Source organism: Medicago truncatula, chromosome 4, assembly GCF_003473485.1.
Source record: "Medicago truncatula cultivar Jemalong A17 chromosome 4, MtrunA17r5.0-ANR, whole genome shotgun sequence".
NCBI classification, from domain to species: Eukaryota; Viridiplantae; Streptophyta; class Magnoliopsida; order Fabales; family Fabaceae; genus Medicago; species Medicago truncatula.
The window spans coordinates 54474224-54492580 of NC_053045.1; the positions used below are offsets into that span (position 1 = coordinate 54474224).

General features: G+C 37.5%; 1 protein-coding gene across 3 annotated transcripts; it reads left to right on the forward strand.

The window, feature by feature from the left end:
- The first annotated feature begins 740 nt into the window (after positions 1–740).
- LOC25493943 (dnaJ homolog subfamily C GRV2) lies at positions 741–17002 on the forward strand. Of its 3 annotated transcripts, XM_024782770.2 has the most exons (22): positions 741–1627; positions 1921–2157; positions 2323–2410; positions 2512–2720; positions 3017–3118; positions 3195–3257; positions 3440–5665; positions 6005–6367; positions 6785–6925; positions 7185–7577; positions 7708–8202; positions 8985–9208; positions 9312–9656; positions 10651–10945; positions 12302–12754; positions 12829–13174; positions 13276–13619; positions 13721–14185; positions 14352–14476; positions 15334–15457; positions 16320–16388; positions 16572–17002. In XM_024782770.2, exons 1-22 carry the CDS (start codon positions 1190–1192, stop codon positions 16779–16781), a joined length of 7755 nt encoding a protein of 2584 aa, XP_024638538.1. In that variant the 5' UTR covers positions 741–1189; the 3' UTR covers positions 16782–17002. The 3 variants fall into 3 exon arrangements, with proteins under 3 accessions (XP_024638538.1, XP_024638539.1, XP_039689739.1); XM_024782771.2 differs by lacking the exons at positions 741–1627; positions 1921–2157; positions 2323–2410 and having other exon boundaries at positions 2578–2720; positions 3006–3118; XM_039833805.1 differs by lacking the exons at positions 741–1627; positions 1921–2157; positions 2323–2410; positions 2512–2720; positions 3017–3118 and having other exon boundaries at positions 3195–3261.
- The last annotated feature ends 1355 nt before the right edge of the window (positions 17003–18357 follow it).

An 18357-nucleotide genomic window follows, 5' to 3' on the forward strand; every position in this document is an offset into this window, starting at 1 on the left:
GTGACGTGGGCTAGAGTTAGCATAAAAGTCTTGTCTGGAGAATTTAGTTGGAATTTTTTGGCTAACATTCCTTTGCAGGAAAATCGAAAGATCGTTTGATTTAGAATTGACTCACGTGAAGGATAATATGTCAAAGAAGTGTACCTTATATAAGAGATAACACAAGGTTTGCAGAAAACTTGAAAAATGGTTTTAGTTTTTTTTGGTTACTCACTTGTTATCAAAGTCTACGTGAATGATATTTTATCAAAGAAATCTACCATATAATCATAAGAGTAGTGATCTATGTACAACTCTTTGGTACAACTTTGGTTTTCTCTCTTTTGATTGGTCAAAAATACTAGAGAGAGAAAAGGAAGAGAGAAAATAAGAAGATAATATGAGTATGTGAGAGAAAGTTGTCAAAAAATTGTTAGAAAATGGTTGTACAGATATCATTTATCTAATCATAAATATCGAGCATTAAGGATTCTCCAATAAATGATTTTTCGTGAAACAAATCGACACCTCATAAGATGCCACTGATACATGAAAGCTTCACCACGATCGTTTACCAAAAAGAGATAATTTAATCAAGTGTGATTTTACTGAATTAGAGAGTCTCTTTCTGTATCAGTAAATGTCGTTTTAAGACATTACACAACATTTATATTTTGATTCCCCTCAAAAACACATTTATACATTTTGATTGTATGTGAATGAATATTTTGTAGTATGGTCACACTTAAAAAGCAAACAACAGATAGAGCGAATAAGAAGATGCCACATGATCCTCAATAAGTCAATACGGTGCGTTTAACTGTTAACATCTCTTCTCCATTTCTCAGCTGTACTCTATACCCAACTCGATCTCTCTGCTTCGATTCAATTCAATTCTCCACAATCACCTTCAATATCCGTTCTCTGAATTCACATCAAGAATCGATCAATACAAAATAACATTGCATGAACAAAATCACCATAGCTAGGGTTCGTTCGAGTTAATCGAACAAAATTCACAGAACTGGGGGCGAATCAGTCCCGGCTTCACGGAAGCCCCGCGGCTTCATCACCGCAGGGACTCTGGTTCCTTTTCCGTTTCTACAATGCGCCACGTGTCCGCACTCTCGCTAATCTTTCCGATTCTGTAACCGTAAGCCGTTACGCTTCCGATCTCAACCCTTCCGTTTCTCTTCCTCCTCCGCCGGTCATGGAATCCGCCGTTAACAGAGCAATCACCTCCGCCGCTACTAATCCAACTCCTCCGCCTCTCGAAGAGCCTGAGTACCTTGCTCGTTACCTCGTTGTTAAACACTCGTGGCGCGGACGCTATAAACGGATTCTATGCATTTCTAGCGTCTCTGTTATTACTCTTGATCCTTCTACGCTTGCCGTTACCAATTTCTATGATGTTGCTACTGATTTTGAAGGTGCTGCTCCTGTTCTCAGTCGCGATGAGAATTCTATTGAGTTTAGCATTAGTGTGAGGACTGATGGACGTGGAAAATTCAAAGCGATGAAGTTTTCATCCATGTATAGGGCGAGTATTTTGACTGAGTTGCATCGGATAAGATGGAATCGGTTGGCGCCGGTTGCTGAGTTTCCTGTGCTTCATCTTCGTCGTCGAGCTTCGCAGTGGGTTCCTTTTGTAAGTTAAAGACAGCATAATCGATACATATGCTAATTGATTGTGTGATTTATGTTAATATTGCTATGGTTAAGAGTGTATGATACTGTTTATTAGTTGTTATATATATGTTTTTACTTATGAGGTGTGAAAATAATAGAATTATGTAATTATTAGTAATAGTATGATAGGTATACAAGGTTCTTATAATCGGGAAATTAGTCGTGTTTTATTATGTAATAAAATTCTTTCTTTATAAATAAAGTAAAGAGCGGTGAGCTGGTAAACTAATGTCTGAGTGGTTGCTTTGACAGAAATTGAAAGTAACTTATGCTGGTGTAGAACTTATTGATTCTAAATCCGGTGAGCTTCGCTGGTGCTTGGATTTTAGAGACATGGATTCCCCTGCGATTGTTCTTCTCTCTGATGCTTTTGGAAAGAAAAATGTTGATCATGGTAGTGGATTTGTTCTTTGTCCCTTGTATGGAAGGAAATCCAAAGCTTTCCAAGCTACTTCTGGGTGCACAACATCAGCTATTATCTCTAATTTGGTATGTATGACTTCATTCAAGCTTGAAAAGTTATTCTGCTAGACATTATTCTCTCAAATTCAGTCTCATTTTGCCACGTATATAAGGAGCATCCGTTAGATGGTTTAGGAAAATGTTACCTGTTTTGATATCAGGAATAATAACAGTGCATAAATTTTGTCGCAGACAAAAACTGCTAAATCCACTGTGGGGCTGTCCTTGTCTGTGGAAACATCTCAAACTCTTACCGTTTCTGAGTATATAAAACAAAGGGGTAACTGGTTATAACCTGGTTTTTGTACATTACACTTTTGAAGTTTTTACTTTTCTGCTATGAATTTATATCTTAACCTGTAATGACTAAATGTGATGCAGCAAATGAAGGAGTTGGAGCAGAAGATACCCCTTTGGGTGGTTGGTCTGTAACACGTCTGCGTTCTGCTGCCCATGGAACTCTTAATGTGCCTGGGCTGAGCTTAGGAGTTGGCCAAAAAGGTGGACTCGGTGATCATGGTGATGCTGTATCTCGTCAGCTCATTCTTACAAAGGTTTCACTTGTGGAAAGGCGTCCTGAGAACTATGAAGTAAGTGATGAATTTAATAAGTCAATTTGTTGACAGCCTGCGTTAAATGAATTGAATAAAATCTATAATTGCTTAACAACTGAAAACATGTTAGGAATATTCATTCATCTCGAACACTTTACCTATCTATAGGAGAATGTACAGATGAGTTGTGTTCATCAATAGTTTCATTCAGACTTGAGGTGTAGTAGTTGACACAATCAATTTCAGATTAATGGATTCATTTTGCAATGCAAGTTCGTTTTTTTCAGAAGGGTCAAATTCAATGTTGAGAATTTTTACTAGAATGTATGCAGGCTGTTACTGTTCGTCCTTTATCTTCAGTGTGTGCTCTTGTTCGGTTTGCTGAAGAGCCCCAGATGTTTGCAATTGAGTTCAGTGATGGATGCCCCATCCATGTAAGTTTTTCGCATGCTACTCTAGTTTTACATTCTCACGGTATAAAATTTCTCATGCATATACCATGAATTGTAGGTCTACGCAAGCACATCTCGTGATAGCTTACTTGCAGCAGTTCATGATGCGTTGCAAACTGATGTAGGTATTCTTGGTTATGAATTGTTCTATGATTGTATGTGTCCATTGAATAACGGTGATGTGTGTCTTACGATAGTTGTTTTATCTGGTTATTTCCGAACTGAAGGAAATTATGTTTAATAGTACTGATATTAATAGAAAGCGTCAAGTGCGTGTTTGATTTATGGTGATGTTTTTCTCAGGGTCAATGTGCTATACCTGTCTTGCCAAGACTTACAATGCCCGGTCACCGTCTTGATCCTCCCTGTGGGAGAGTTTATTTGCAATATGGTCAACAAAAACCTGTTGCTGATGCAGAAAGTGCATCCATGCATTTAAAACATTTAGCAGCTGCTGCCAAAGATGCTGTTGCTGAAGGTGGTTCCATTCCTGGATCTAGGGCTAAACTGTGGCGTAGAATAAGGGAGTTCAATGCCTGTATACCATATAGCGGAGTGCCTTCAAACATTGAAGTACCAGAGGTTACTTTGATGGCCTTGATTACTATGCTTCCTGCTGCTCCAAATCTTCCTCCAGAGTCTCCTCCGCTGCCACCCCCTTCTCCTAAAGCTGCAGCTACTGTGATGGGTTTTATTGCATGTTTACGTAGACTACTTTCTTCAAGAAGTGCAGCTTCACATGTGATGTCTTTTCCAGCAGCAGTTGGAAGGATGATGGGTTTACTCAGAAATGGTTCAGAAGGTGTAGCTTCTGAGGCTGCAGGGCTTGTTGCTGTACTCATTGGTGGTGGACCTGGGGATGCAAGTGTAACAGATTCTAAAGGAGAGTGGCATGCTACAATTATGCATAACAAGTCAGTATTGTTTTCTAATCATAGTTATATCATTATCCTTGTCAACAGATTAAAGCCCATATCAGTATCGCCATTACTGTCAATGGCTCTTGTTGAAGTGCTTGAGGCTATGATTTGTGATCCGCATGGAGAGACCACCCAATATACTGTTTTTGTTGAGTTGTTACGCCAAGTTGCTGGGTTGAAGCGTCGCTTGTTTGCACTGTTTGGTCACCCTGCGGAAAGTGTTAGAGAAACGGTAGCTGTGATAATGCGATCAATTGCAGAAGAAGATGCTATTGCTGCAGAGTCAATGCGGGATGCTTCTCTACGTGATGGTGCTTTGTTGAGGCACTTACTGCATGCATTTTTTCTTCCTGCTGGTGAGCGTCGTGAAGTTAGTAGACAACTTGTTGCTCTTTGGGCAGATTCTTATCAACCAGCTTTAGAGCTATTATCTCGAATTCTGCCTCCGGGCCTTGTTGCTTATTTGCACACACGTTCTGATGGAGGTCTTGCTGAAGACACTAATCAAGAAGAGTCATCATCTAGGAGAAGGAAAAGACGTTTACTTCAGCAGAGGAAAGGTCGCACTGGGAGAGGAATTACCTCCCAAGAACAATCTTTCCCTTCAGCCAATAGCTTCGATGTTTCAGATTCAAGTAGGCAGACAGGGGTTGCTGTTGGTAGAGGGTCAGATAACTACCCTAACACTTCTGTTGACCCAAGTTCTGGACAGACTTCAAGTTTTCAATCTTCTATAGTTCATACTAGTGAAAATATGGCCAAAGAATCTACTGGAGATGCCCAAAATGGGTTTTCAGCCGTTGCGGCTTCGGCTACTGTGGCATCAGAAAACTCAAACGAAGCTCCTGATTTTTCAAATTCAGTTGATCCCGACTGCAGTGCAGTTGGTTCACAGAATGCAGGCATTCCAGCTCCTGCTCAAGTTGTTGTGGAGAACACCCCTGTAGGATCTGGTCGGCTTTTATGTAATTGGCCTGAATTTTGGCGAGCTTTTGATCTTGATCACAATCGGGCAGACTTGATTTGGAATGAGCGCACCAGACAAGAGTTGAGGGAATCGTTGCAAGCTGAAGTTCATAAACTAGATGTTGAGAAAGAGCGTACTGAAGATATTGGTCCAGGGGGTGCTACCCTTGAAATGATGACAGGGGCTGAGAGTGTACCACAAATATCTTGGAACTACTCTGAATATTCTGTTTGTTACCCAAGCTTGTCGAAAGAAGTTTGTGTTGGTCAGTATTATCTGCGTTTACTGCTTGAGAGTGGCAGTGGTGGCAGGGCACAAGACTTCCCATTGCGTGATCCAGTTGCTTTCTTTAGAGCCCTTTACCATCGTTTTTTGTGCGATGCAGATATAGGGCTTACCGTAGATGGTGCTGTTCCTGATGAATTAGGTGCATCTGATGATTGGTGTGACATGGGAAGGTTAGATGGTTTTGGTGGAGGTGGTGGGTCATCAGTGAGAGAGCTTTGTGCAAGGGCAATGGCAATTGTATATGAGCAGCATAACAAGACCATAGGCCCTTTTGCAGGCACAGCTCACATTACTGTTCTCTTGGATAGGACCGATGACAGAGCTCTAAGGCACCGACTTCTCTTACTTCTGAAGGTTTGTGTTAATTGAATTTACTTATTCCTTGCTCTTTCCTGCTGTTTTGCCCCTCTAGTTTTTCTTTCTCCGAGTAAGGTGATGAAGAGTTACTCTGCTTTTGAAATTCATGTTAATATTTGTGCCTTCTTTTTAGGTACTAATATTTTGGCAGGTTTTTGAACCAAAAGAAAAATGCATTTTAAAATTTTGATCTTCAATGTTGCTAGTTGCAATATGGTCAGTTGCCATATTGTTTTAACTATTATCTTAAATGGAGTAGCATTTTAAAAATTCTCTAGTAAATTACAAATTCTTCTGTTTGATAATTTTAAATAACTATTGCTTACTCAATTTCAGGCATTGATGAAGGTTTTATCAAATGTAGAGGCTTGTGTTCTGGTTGGAGGTTGTGTTTTAGCAGTTGATCTGATTACAGTGGTACATGAAACCTCAGAGAGGACATCTATTCCCTTGCAATCAAATTTGATAGCAGCTAGTGCTTTTATGGAACCACTTAAGGAATGGATGTATATTGACAAAGATGGTTCTCAAGTTGGGCCTATGGAAAAAGATGCTATCAGAAGGTTATGGTCCAAGAAGGCTATCGACTGGACAACAAGGTTTTGGGCTTCTGGGATGCTAGATTGGAAGAAGTTGCGTGATATTCGTGAGCTTCGTTGGGCTCTTGCAAGTAGAGTTCCCGTCCTTACGCCACCTCAGGTAGATCGTGTTGTAGCTGGAAGATATATTGTTGTTATTCGTATAAATATAATTTCTTCTGTTGTTTTATATTGACTGATATTTTTTTTCCTTCCCCTATGTCTGATGACTGCTCTTAATTTTTTTCTGTCTTCTTTGTTTACCCAAAGGCTGTGTTTCTTTCTTTGTTGTACCTAACTTATGTTGAGATGGGTTGCCTATGTTAATGTGCCCTTAGATTGATAACTCAAAGCCTAGGCACAGTTGGGAATGTGCCAACAATGAAAGAACACAATTATGTTCTTAAAATCAATGTCTTGCTGGAAAGTGTTCTTATGCTAAGAATTTGTCGCGTAGAAAACATTTTTTAACATTTTCTTCTTTATTTACATTTTCCTGGCTTCCTTCTGAAAGATAGAATGTGAATATTTTATTCAGGTGGGGGACACAGCTTTGTCTATATTGCATAACATGGTGTCTGCGCATTCAGATTTAGATGATGCTGGAGAGATTGTAACTCCAACTCCTAGAGTAAAAAGAATATTGTCAAGTCCGCGCTGCTTTCCCCATATTGCACAGGTAATAGATAGGAACTGTTTCTTATTGATCAGCCATGTAGTAAAATAATATTTGATATGTAGTAAAATAATTGATCAGCCATGTTTCTTATTGATCAACTCAAAATTATTTCTGTTAGATTTTATGTTTATTGTTCGTCTTATTCTTGTGACCTTTATCATTATTAATCAAGTTGTTTGAAATAATATTATTTGGTGTTTGTCGTTTTTTCTACTTATCCAAATAACCTTTTTTTTTTGGGCGGGGGCGGTGAATGCAGGCCATTCTTTCTGGGGAACCAAGTATTGTTGAGGCAGCTGCTGCTTTGCTAAAGGCTATTGTTACCCGCAATCCCAAAGCCATGATTCGTCTATACAGCACCGGTGCATTTTATTTTGCACTAGCTTATCCTGGATCTAATCTACTTTCAATTGGGAAGCTCTTTGCTGTCACCCATGTCCATCAAGCATTTCATGGTGGTGAAGAGGCTGCACTTTCTTCTTCATTGCCTTTGGCAAAACGTAGTGTTCTTGGTGGACTTCTCCCTGAATCTTTGCTGTATGTACTGGAGCGTAGTGGTCCAGCGGCGTTTGCGGCAGCAATGGTTTCCGATTCTGACACTCCAGAGATAATATGGACTCACAAAATGAGGGCAGAAAATCTAATTCGTCAGGTATTGACTTTTTTAAAGACACTCTGAAGCGTTTTTTTCCCTTTCAATTTTCGTAAGAATATATTCACTCACTTTCTAATATGATATTCACATCATGGAATTGATTCCATGATTGTTTGCTCTTTATCAGGTTTTGCAGCATCTTGGTGATTTTCCACAGAAACTGTCTCAGCATTGCCATGTTTTATATGACTATGCCCCCATGCCGCCAGTGACATACCCTGAGCTTAGAGATGAAATGTGGTGTCACCGTTATTACCTCAGGAACCTATGTGATGAGATTCGTTTTCCAAATTGGCCAATCGTTGAACATGTAGAATTTCTGCAGTCATTACTTGTAATGTGGCGCGAAGAGTTGACCAGAAAGCCCATGGACCTTTCTGAAGAAGAAGCTTGCAAGATCCTCGAGATATCCTTGGAGGATGTATCTAGTGATGATGTAAATAAGAAGAAATCTTTCGAGACTGCGGACGAAACATCTAGCTTATCGAAGCAGATTGAGAACATTGACGAAGAAAAGTTAAAGCGACAATACCGGAAACTTGCGATGAAATATCATCCTGACAAAAATCCTGAAGGAAGGGAGAAATTTCTTGCGATACAGAAAGCCTATGAGCGCCTTCAGGTAGACTGAAGTTTCCATGTTATACACTGTCTTCTTTGGAATCTTGTTTCAATAAATGTTATAAAGATAGCATAATTATAACGGTTTTCATACTTACGTTATATTCCTAGTATCTCAGTTTTAAAAAAATAATAGTTTATTTATTCAAATCTATATTCTTGTTTTTATTCCTAGATGGGATAGAATTAGAAATGATGACATTAGAGATAGAGTTGGGGTAGCACCTATAGTCGAAAATATTGTAGAAACTAGACTTAGGTGGTTTGTGCATGTAGAGAGAAGACATGTGGATTCTGTACTAAGAAGAGCAGATCAGATAGAGGGGAGCCAGATCACTAGAGGTAGGGGTAGACCTAGAAAAACTATAAGAGAAACTATTAGGAAGGATCTAGAGATAAATGAGTTGGAGAAAGACATGGTTTTTGATAGAACACCGTAGCGTCCTTTGATTCATGTAGCTGACCCCACTTAGTTGGGTAAGGCTTGGTTGTTGTTGTATACACTTGTTTTTATTGACTTGGAAAGTCAGATAGGGAGAAGAATACATCCACTTATGCTCCTGTTTATTTATTACGTATTAGCATCTAATGTTAAATCTTTTACTGATGAATGTTTGCATACAAGCTTACTAATGAGGTGTAAAAGTCATAATGCTCATTCCATTTCATTTTGATTCTTGGTGCATGTTTATAGCCCAAAGGATTTTATTGTATTGTTCATTTGCAAGAAGCAATACTTTTCTGCCTTTTTTAATTTGTTTGCTTAATGTGACCAAAACTTAGGCTACCATGCAAGGTTTGCAAGGTCCTCAGCCTTGGAGGTTACTGCTTTTATTAAAGGGACAATGTATTTTATACAGAAGATATGGAGGCATATTAGAGCCATTCAAGTATGCTGGGTATCCCATGTTGCTAAGTGCCGTTACCGTTGATAAGGATGATAACAATTTTCTTTCTTCAGATAGAGCACCACTCCTCGTTGTTGCTTCAGAGCTTGTCTGGCTAACGTAATATTTCCATGTCCTTTCTTGTTTGGTTCACCACTATGCCAATAGTTTTTAAACATCATGTGGTAACTTCTGCTGTTTTATTGAATTTTCATGTTATCAGGTGTGCTTCTTCTTCATTAAATGGGGAGGAGCTAGTAAGAGATGGAGGCGTACATCTTCTTGGATCTCTTCTTTCCCGTTGCATGTGTGTTGTTCAGCCAACTACTCTTGGAAATGAACCGTCAGCCATTATTGTTACAAACATCATGCGAACATTTTCAGTTATTAGTCAATTTGAGGCTGCCAGAGCTGAGATACTTGAGTTTTCTGGATTAGTTGAGGACATTGTGCATTGCACAGAATTTGAGCTTGTACCTGCAGCAGTTGATGCTGCTTTACAGACGATTGCCAGTGTTTCTGTTTCCTCCGAATTGCAGGATGCTTTATTGAAGGCTGGTGTTTTATGGTATGTCTTCTTCAATTACTGTTTAGTTATATAATGTCTGTGTATATAAGTTTTCTTTATATGTTTGTTGTAGGGGGTGAATCTGTAGCTTATATAAGATAAGTAGGTTCAATAAGTAGTTACTTGTTTAGAGCTTGTTAACTGTTAGAATAGAAGAAAATATCTCATCATATCTTTGATATTATATTAGTATGTCAAGTTATTTCCTAAATCGGTTTATAATCGTAGAGTATCTTATATTATCTCTTAGGATTAGATTTATATTATTATTATTTGTTCTCGATTTAGGACTGAGTTTATGTATCACTATAAATAGAGACTAGTATTTACTATTTAGTCTTTTGTATAAAGTCAACATCAAGCATATTTCACTATAATAATATTTCTTATTATTTCTCTCTTATATTTATCTAAAATCCCACAACTTCTAGTATGGTGTCATAGTCTATCCTTGATCCATTGGGCTACCTGTCAGGACACTCGGGTCATGCATGAAAATGTGTTCATATAGATGAGATGAATACCTAGCCACTGTCCCACTATTGGTTTTTGGTGTGGGCCGTTTCGGTCTGCAATCCAAGATAGCTAACTATGTTAATAAATGGACTTTTCAAAGACGCTCAGGCACCGAGCGTTAGGCCCTAGTTTACTCAGTCTAGTAAAGGCTCTACACCTCAGTCTAATATGCGTAGGAAGATTAATCTACCTAATAATTGCACTTGACCCTCTTCCACCTTGAAACCAAGATATGACCCTTTTCCTGTTAGCATTGTTTCATTTACTCCTCTCAGCATTGTTACATTTACTCCTCTATGCATCTTGGTTAATCCTTTCCATTATGAAGTAGTGACGTTTGAAGTTGTTGGTTAGCTAATAAGCTTTGGCTTCTGTATGTTTACAGTAATTATTCGTGGTGCATAAAGAAAATTTTCTATCCTATGTGGTTATGCCAAAATATTTTTTGTACTTATATATTTAATATGGTCTTCAATAGGTACCTTTTGCCATTGCTGCTTCAGTATGACTCAACTGCAGAAGAGTCTGATGCAACAGAATCACATGGTGTTGGTGCTAGTGTTCAAATTGCAAAAAACATGCATGCCATAAGAGCATCCGAGGCTTTGTCAAGACTCAGTGGTTTGTATGGCGATGGGAGTTTAATTCCTTACAATCAGGCAGCTGCTGTTGCTCTTAAAGTTTTGCTAACACCCAAGCTTTCCAGCATGTTAAAAGATCAAATGCCCAAAGATTTGCTTTCAAAATTAAATGCAAACCTGGAGTCACCAGAGGTGAATTTCCCCCCTTTACTCAACTGTGTGGAAGTTTTGGTTGTTGTTGTTATGGGCGCTTAATTTCTTACTTGTTAGACTATTGATACAAAATGACATGAATATTTAGCTTTCTCCGGCACGCTTTTAATTAACATTACACATGTTATCTGAACTTGCTATATTGTGTGAAATCTGTTGGTAAAGAAAATGTATGTTTAGTAAGTAGTAGGTTCTTAGTTTATTTCCATTTTAATTATTCAGCAGAGGTAACTTTTAGGATGTTAAAATAATCAGGTGATATGAAGAAGCAACATGTTTTTTTTAAAAAAAATAAAAATAAAATAAAAAAAATCTTGACCATAAAAAATTAAGTGATATGAAGAAACAGCATGCTAAATTAAATGACTTTTGCTGGTTTTATGCTGACATTAAAAAAACTAGACATTTTCATAGTAAGAACTTCAGATAAAATCTGGAGAACTGTTTTTTTTTATTTAGTGAAAAGATGATAGATTCAACAGATACAGTAGAAAGATTAAAAGATAATAGGAACTGAATGGAAGAATACAAGGAAAATACCTGGGATGTTATTCTGTGAATCGCGTCAATGTGACCAGAAGCTACAACTGAGGACATTCAAGAGTACCTTTGCCTCCTTACAGTTTCTGGGTTACTTCTTAACCACCTTACTATCAACCTCCTTTCTTCTATTTATAAGCTATTCAGTTACATTGCTGTATCCCTCCCTTTTTACCGTCACACAGACTCTCCTGACCTTGGGTCCTTTATTTAGATGCAAAAATATATACGTTCAACTTTGGAGAAAATATGTAGAGCCGAAGAAATTTTGAAAAGAAATGAATGAATTAATATACAATGCAGGCAATGGGGGAGCAGCCTTTTAGGTCAAGCAACCTAGGAAATTAAAATTGAAGTTTTTATGTTAAAATTGATTGAACAAGGGTGTTTTTTACTTAAATATAATTTTTGAAATTAAAAAATATATATAAATTAAAGTTGCCGAAATATTCCTATGACATAGTTAAAGTAGTGTTAACGGTTCCCCCACCTAATTTTCCTGCATCTATTCTTCCCCACCCCACCCCTTCAAATGAAGAAAAATTACAAGGAAAATGTAACTGACATTCTATTGTTGATATACTTGGAACAAATGATTTTTTATGGTTATTTATTACTACTTCTTTAATCTAGACATTAGTCTTCCTCTTGTTCATTGAATAGGTTTGTTTACTAGCTAATTGTGGTGTTCAATGCCATGAAGTCCTATAGATGATTAGATAATATTACTAAGCATTCTCTCTTCCCATTTTAATTGTATTCTCATGTTCATACTATCTTTTGAAATCTGTGCAGATTATCTGGAACTCTTCAACACGGGCAGAGCTGCTGAAATTTGTGGATCAGCAACGCGCAACTCAAGGTCCTGATGGTTCATATGATATTAAAGACTCGCACGACTTTGTCTATGAAGCACTATCAAAAGAATTGTTCATCGGCAATGTTTACTTGAGAGTCTACAACGATCAGCCAGACTTTGAAATCAGTGAACCAGAAGCTTTTTGTGTTGCTCTAATTGATTTTATATCCTATCTTCTGCACAATCGATGTCCTGAAGAGCCTAATAATATTGTTGAAGAGACCACTAGTTTCACTGCGACTTCCGAGCATCTAAACGAGGCTGTTGAGGGATCTGGCAATGAACATCAGATCCTGAATAATTCCGGCACAATGTTGGATGAACAATCTGTAGGGAAGGAAGAACCTGAGCTCATTAAAAATCTCCGTTCTGCACTGATCTCTCTCCAGGTTGATCCCAACCACCTTAATTTATATTGAAATACTTATCTAGCATGTCTCTGACTATTATTTATTTTTTGCAGAACCTTCTGACTAGCAATCCAAACTTAGCATCCATATTTTCACATAAAGACAAGTTGCTGCCTCTTTTTGAATGCTTTTCTATCCCCGAAGCTTCAGACAGTAATATTCCTCAACTTTGCCTAGGAGTGCTGTCACTCTTGACAGCACATGCTCCCTGCTTGCAAGCCATGGTTGCAGATGGGTCTAGTCTTCTGCTTTTATTGCAAATGCTTCACTCGGCTCCCAGTTGTCGTGAAGGGTCCCTCCATGTTCTCTATGCATTGGCAACCACACCAGAACTGGCCTGGGCAGCTGCTAAGCATGGTGGTGTTGTCTACATTCTTGAATTGCTATTGCCTTTGAGAGGTAGAAAACGTGTATCTCTTAGTTGGTCTTATTTATTTGTCTCGTTTCAAGAATCTATTTGCAGATTTATAGATATTGTTAATTGACATGATTCTATGCAGAAGAGATTCCACTCCAGCAAAGAGCTATGGCAGCCTCCTTGTTGGGGAAACTCGTTAGTCAACCAATGCATGGGCCAAGAGTCGCGATAACACTTGCAAGGTTCCTTCCAGATGGCCTTGTATCCATAATTAGGGATGGACCTGGTGAAGCTGTTGTAGTTGCCCTTGAGCAGACTACTGAGACACCAGAACTTGTATGGACGCCGGCAATGGCAGCTTCCCTATCTGCACAGATTTCTACTATGTCATCAGAGCTATATCGTGAGCAGATGAAAGGTCGTGTTGTTGATTGGGATGTGCTTGAGCAGGCATCTGGACAGCAGGAGATGAGAGATGAGCCACAGGTATCACCTAATATTTGTGATGTATAGAATCATTTTTTTGATGAAATGTTGTACAGAATTCCATATTATTTTGTGAATGGACTAATTTTGTGTGTATGCAGGTTGGGGGCATCTATGTTCGTCTGTTTCTGAAAGATCCCAAATTCCCTCTGAGAAACCCTAAAAGGTTCTTGGAAGGTTTGCTAGATCAGTACTTATCATCTATTGCCGCCACTCATTATGAGGAACAGACTGTTGACCCAGAGCTTCCTTTGCTTCTTTCGGCTGCCCTGGTTTCGTTACTGCGTGTGCACCCTGCACTAGCTGATCATGTTGGGTATCTTGGATATGTACCTAAACTAGTTGGTGCAGTTGCATTTGAAGGAAGACGAGAAACAATGTCAACGGGTGGGATAAATAATGGGAAGCATGCAGACAAAACAAATGGCCAAGATAATGAATCAACAGAGAACTCACAAACTCCTCAAGAACGTGTGCGACTGAGTTGTTTGCGTGTCTTGCATCAACTGGCGGCTAGTACCACATGTGCTGAAGCCATGGCAGCAACCAGTGTAGGATCACCTCAGGTATCCAACAAGACATTCTATTTCAAGTGGTTAATTTACAAACCGTTTATCCTACATTGTTTTTTTATTAACTATAGTAGTGGCCCCTATATATCACTCACATTGATCCTAAACCGTCTTTGAACAAGCAGAAGTTTTGAGTCCTACTTTAAATTTCTTTTTCCAGGTTGTTCCACTACTAATGAAAGCTATAGGGTGGCAAGGTGGAAGCATTCTAGCTCTTGAAACCCTAAAGCGTGTTGTGGTTGCTGGCAACAGAGCCAGGGATGCTCTTGTTGCACAAGGACTTAAGTAAGGACTTTATATATTTAAATGTTAATCTACTTCTAATTAATTCAATATTTTATGCCTTTGAAACCCTAATTCATAAAAAGAATTTCACATTAGCTCCAGACAACTGCCAAAAGATGCGAGTGAAATAGATAACACATGTCTGTTTTTTAATTGTTGGCTGCCCCCACTTTTGTAGATTTGAAGTTTAGTCCTTATGTTATTGTATGATAAAGAGTTTCAAATTCGAGTTAGCAATTAATTAAGTACAATAAATATACTACTTTGTTTGATGTTCTCACACAAGGATAAAAAATGTCATAAATACACCTTAATTTTACACAAATAACTGCATCTAACTAAATCATCCTCTAATTCTAATAACGCTCTCTCACTCTGCTTTGTGGAAATACCCAAGAGACCCATATTGGTAGTTAGTTGATTGTTCCTACGCCAACTCTTCCTGCTGCATCTGGCTATAGTCTCTGGCAAGTGGAAACTATAAGATATCCACTTGGGTTGTTGACATTTGACTGCTTAAATAATTGATAAATGGCATCAAATATTTTTGTTGTTGTTTAATATATCTTGGAAACTTTATCCTCTAATATCATAATCTATTAGACTGTTGTGATTGATGTTGAAACATTGACAATTGTCACTGCAATGAGTGATGTTCTTCTGTTGTATGAATTTGCGTTGAGCATGAGATATGAATATTCTTTTTATTTCTTATAGGAATGCAATGATAAAGAGTGTCTTATGTGTTTACTAATTATGGAAGTAGAATTACTCACTCCCTCCCTCTCTCTCTCTCTCTCTCTCTCTCTCTCTCTCTCTCTCTCTCTCTCAGTACTAATATTTTGCAAACAATGCAGAGTTGGTCTTGTTGACGTACTTCTTGGTCTACTTGATTGGAGGGCCGGGGGAAGGAATGGGTTTTGTTCTCAGATGAAGTGGAATGAATCTGAAGCATCTATTGGCAGGGTGCTTGCAATTGAGGTTGGAATCTCAGTTGATTTTATTCATCTACTTGAGTTTGAGTTTCTCTCTTACATCTTTTCTTCTTTATCAACATTTGCCATGTCTTTTTTCTTTTTATAAAGTTGTAGTTGAGCAGTTCAGGCAGCTCCTGTTTTCTTTTATTGCATTTTTAGCTTTATAAAAAATAAAAAATAAAAGTAGTAGTTTTTCTGGAAGTCCTTTGGTCTGCTGGTCAATTAAAAATGTATCTGCTGTTTTATTAGTGTTTTTTAACCTGTTCACATTTTGTCTGTCTGTCTGTCTGAGTTTCCAAGGAACCAACTTTTTTATTCAAATTTCCCATTTTACAATTTTCTAACATCTTGCAATTTCACTCTTGCAAAAATAAATAATCTTTCAATTTCATGTGTTTTGTATTTCTTTCTGCAAGCATCTTGTTTGTTCATTAATTTGGATGCAGGATTGAAAAAGCATGTGGTTAATTATAAAGAAAATGATCTAGCCTGACTAATTTGTACTAATTTTCTGTCGGATTCTGATAGGTCACTTAGGCATATTCTAGAAGAAAGTGGGGCCATGTGGGAGAGAATGAGTTAGTGACACAGAGCTAGATTTTAGGAGAGTGTCACAGGGGGTAAACCAGAATATTTTGTAGGCAAAATTTTTCTCTAGGCTAGGAGCAATTGCTCTGGATTAGCAAACTCTGATTTTTCTTACTGTTTATGTTTTTCACCGTTGTAAAGCTTTGTTTTTTTTAATGGCACCATTGTAGAGCTCGAAGCTCACATTCTCCCAATTCATTAACAAACTGCTTACATAAATTGTTGTGTTCTATTAGATTCAACTTTTGCTGACAAGTTACATTTACACACTGAATCAGGTTCTGCATGCGTTTGCTACTGAAGGAGCCCATTGTACTAAAGTGCGGGAAATATTGAATAATTCAGAGGTGAGTCTCTGCATCTTGATTTGTAATTAGCAATATATTTTTATGGCTGTTCAAGTTTTGGCTTTCTTCTCTTTTTATTAGTACTTCAAGTGTTGCTTATGCATTTTGCTGCATGTATTTTGCATTTATACCATCCATATTTTTAAGACGTGTCTTATAGTCATTTTCCATCCTGTGTTCAAGGTTTGGAGTGCATACAAAGACCAGAAACATGATCTCTTTCTTCCTTCAAATGCTCAATCTGCAGCAGCTGGCATTGCTGGTCTCATCGAGAATTCATCGTCATCGAGACTCACATATGCCCTTACAGCTCCTCCACCACAATCTACTACTTCCAGACCTCCCCCGTCATCCACGTCTGACTTCAGCGGAAAGCAGGATCAACCTTTGTAGCAAACAAGTTATGATGTTTTTACATAAAATGGAACATACACCCAAGCTTATACCTGTAATTCACCTGTATAGCACACTGTACAGTTTTGTTGTCATTTTGCTCCAAGGAGCAACTAGGAAGCATGTGCAATTTTCTCGAGTTATTGGTTTGTGTAAAAGAGGGATTGGATTATGTATTGATTTGCTACAAAATAGTGAGGCCCTTTTGTGCATTCCGTGAACTTGTCTTTTATTTGTTGTTTTCCCACGCAGTCTATTTGATGAGGTATTCTTCTATGACTAAAAATTTTCAAAAATTCCCATGGGTTTCGGGATTATAAAATCCGAAAACATCCAATCTGTGTTCAGATTTTATAATCTGTAATATGCTTATGGCTAGTCAACAATCAAAATCTTTTCCATTTCAGTATTTTTGAATTTTCCTTTTAAAAACAATCAAAAAATAAGGTAACAAAATGATAGAAATCTGTCAAATAAAATCATAAAATTATGAAAATACCACAAATTCTAAAAATCAAATGAAACTAATTCAAATATTTTTGGATTTTTCTAAGAATATAAAAGAGTAATTAATTGATGGAATTTTAGATTTTGAGGGGCGTCACATAAGAAGTCCCCCTTTTATAGGAGTCTTGATCCTTGATTTTTTTCCTTCTGATTTTCTGAGGAAGTTTCAGACAATCTGATCTAGTCCGAAAACCAGATTTTTGACTAAGAATAACTAACAATGATCTAAAACTGAAGAATGAGAGTTATGAAGATTAATATGGTCCTTAAACTGGTTATCCATGTTAGAAAAAAAAAAAAAAAAACTCAGAATTTGTGCTGATACAGTCGGATTATATAATCCGAACTATTTTTTTCCTGAAAAGGGGTGCTTAAGGGTGTTCGGATTCTATAATTCGAAAAAAAAAAAAAGCAAGGGACACAGCCAATTTATTGAGGTTTTTGGATTATAAAATTCGAATTGGTGAAAAACTCATTCTTTTACCCCATGTCAAATTTTAAAATCCGAAAATCTCAAGGGTATTTACAGAAAAAGTAGGGCGCGCGAGAATTGAGTATGATGAAAAAAGTAATAGTCTTCTTCTTTAGTCACAAGACCAAATAAATAGTGTTTGAGCACACATACATAAAGAGATTATCCTAAAAACATTCAATCATTTTTTTTATCAATTTCCTTTTTTACTATTAAAAAATACTTTTTTTATGTGTGTCTAAATATTATTTATTTGGTCTTGTGACCATTTTAGAATTCCTTTCTATTTGGCCAACCGTATTCATTTAGCTGATGAAGCAAAGTTGACCATCAGTTCTTAGCTCCATAAACATATTAGAGCACAAATATCGGTCGTAGTTTGTAATGCTTTTGCTAGCGTGTAGCACCTTGTGTCAGTTTGGGAACCGATAATTGATATAGTGATGGTGGTAAATATTTACTACGTAGCCAAGTTTGGATACCGTAGCCATTCTTTCACCTTTTCATTTATTAGTAATATTTTATTCATTAAAGGGATGAAAACCATAATTTGAAAAGCTGGACCCATTTTATTAACAATATTTTATTAATGTAAAA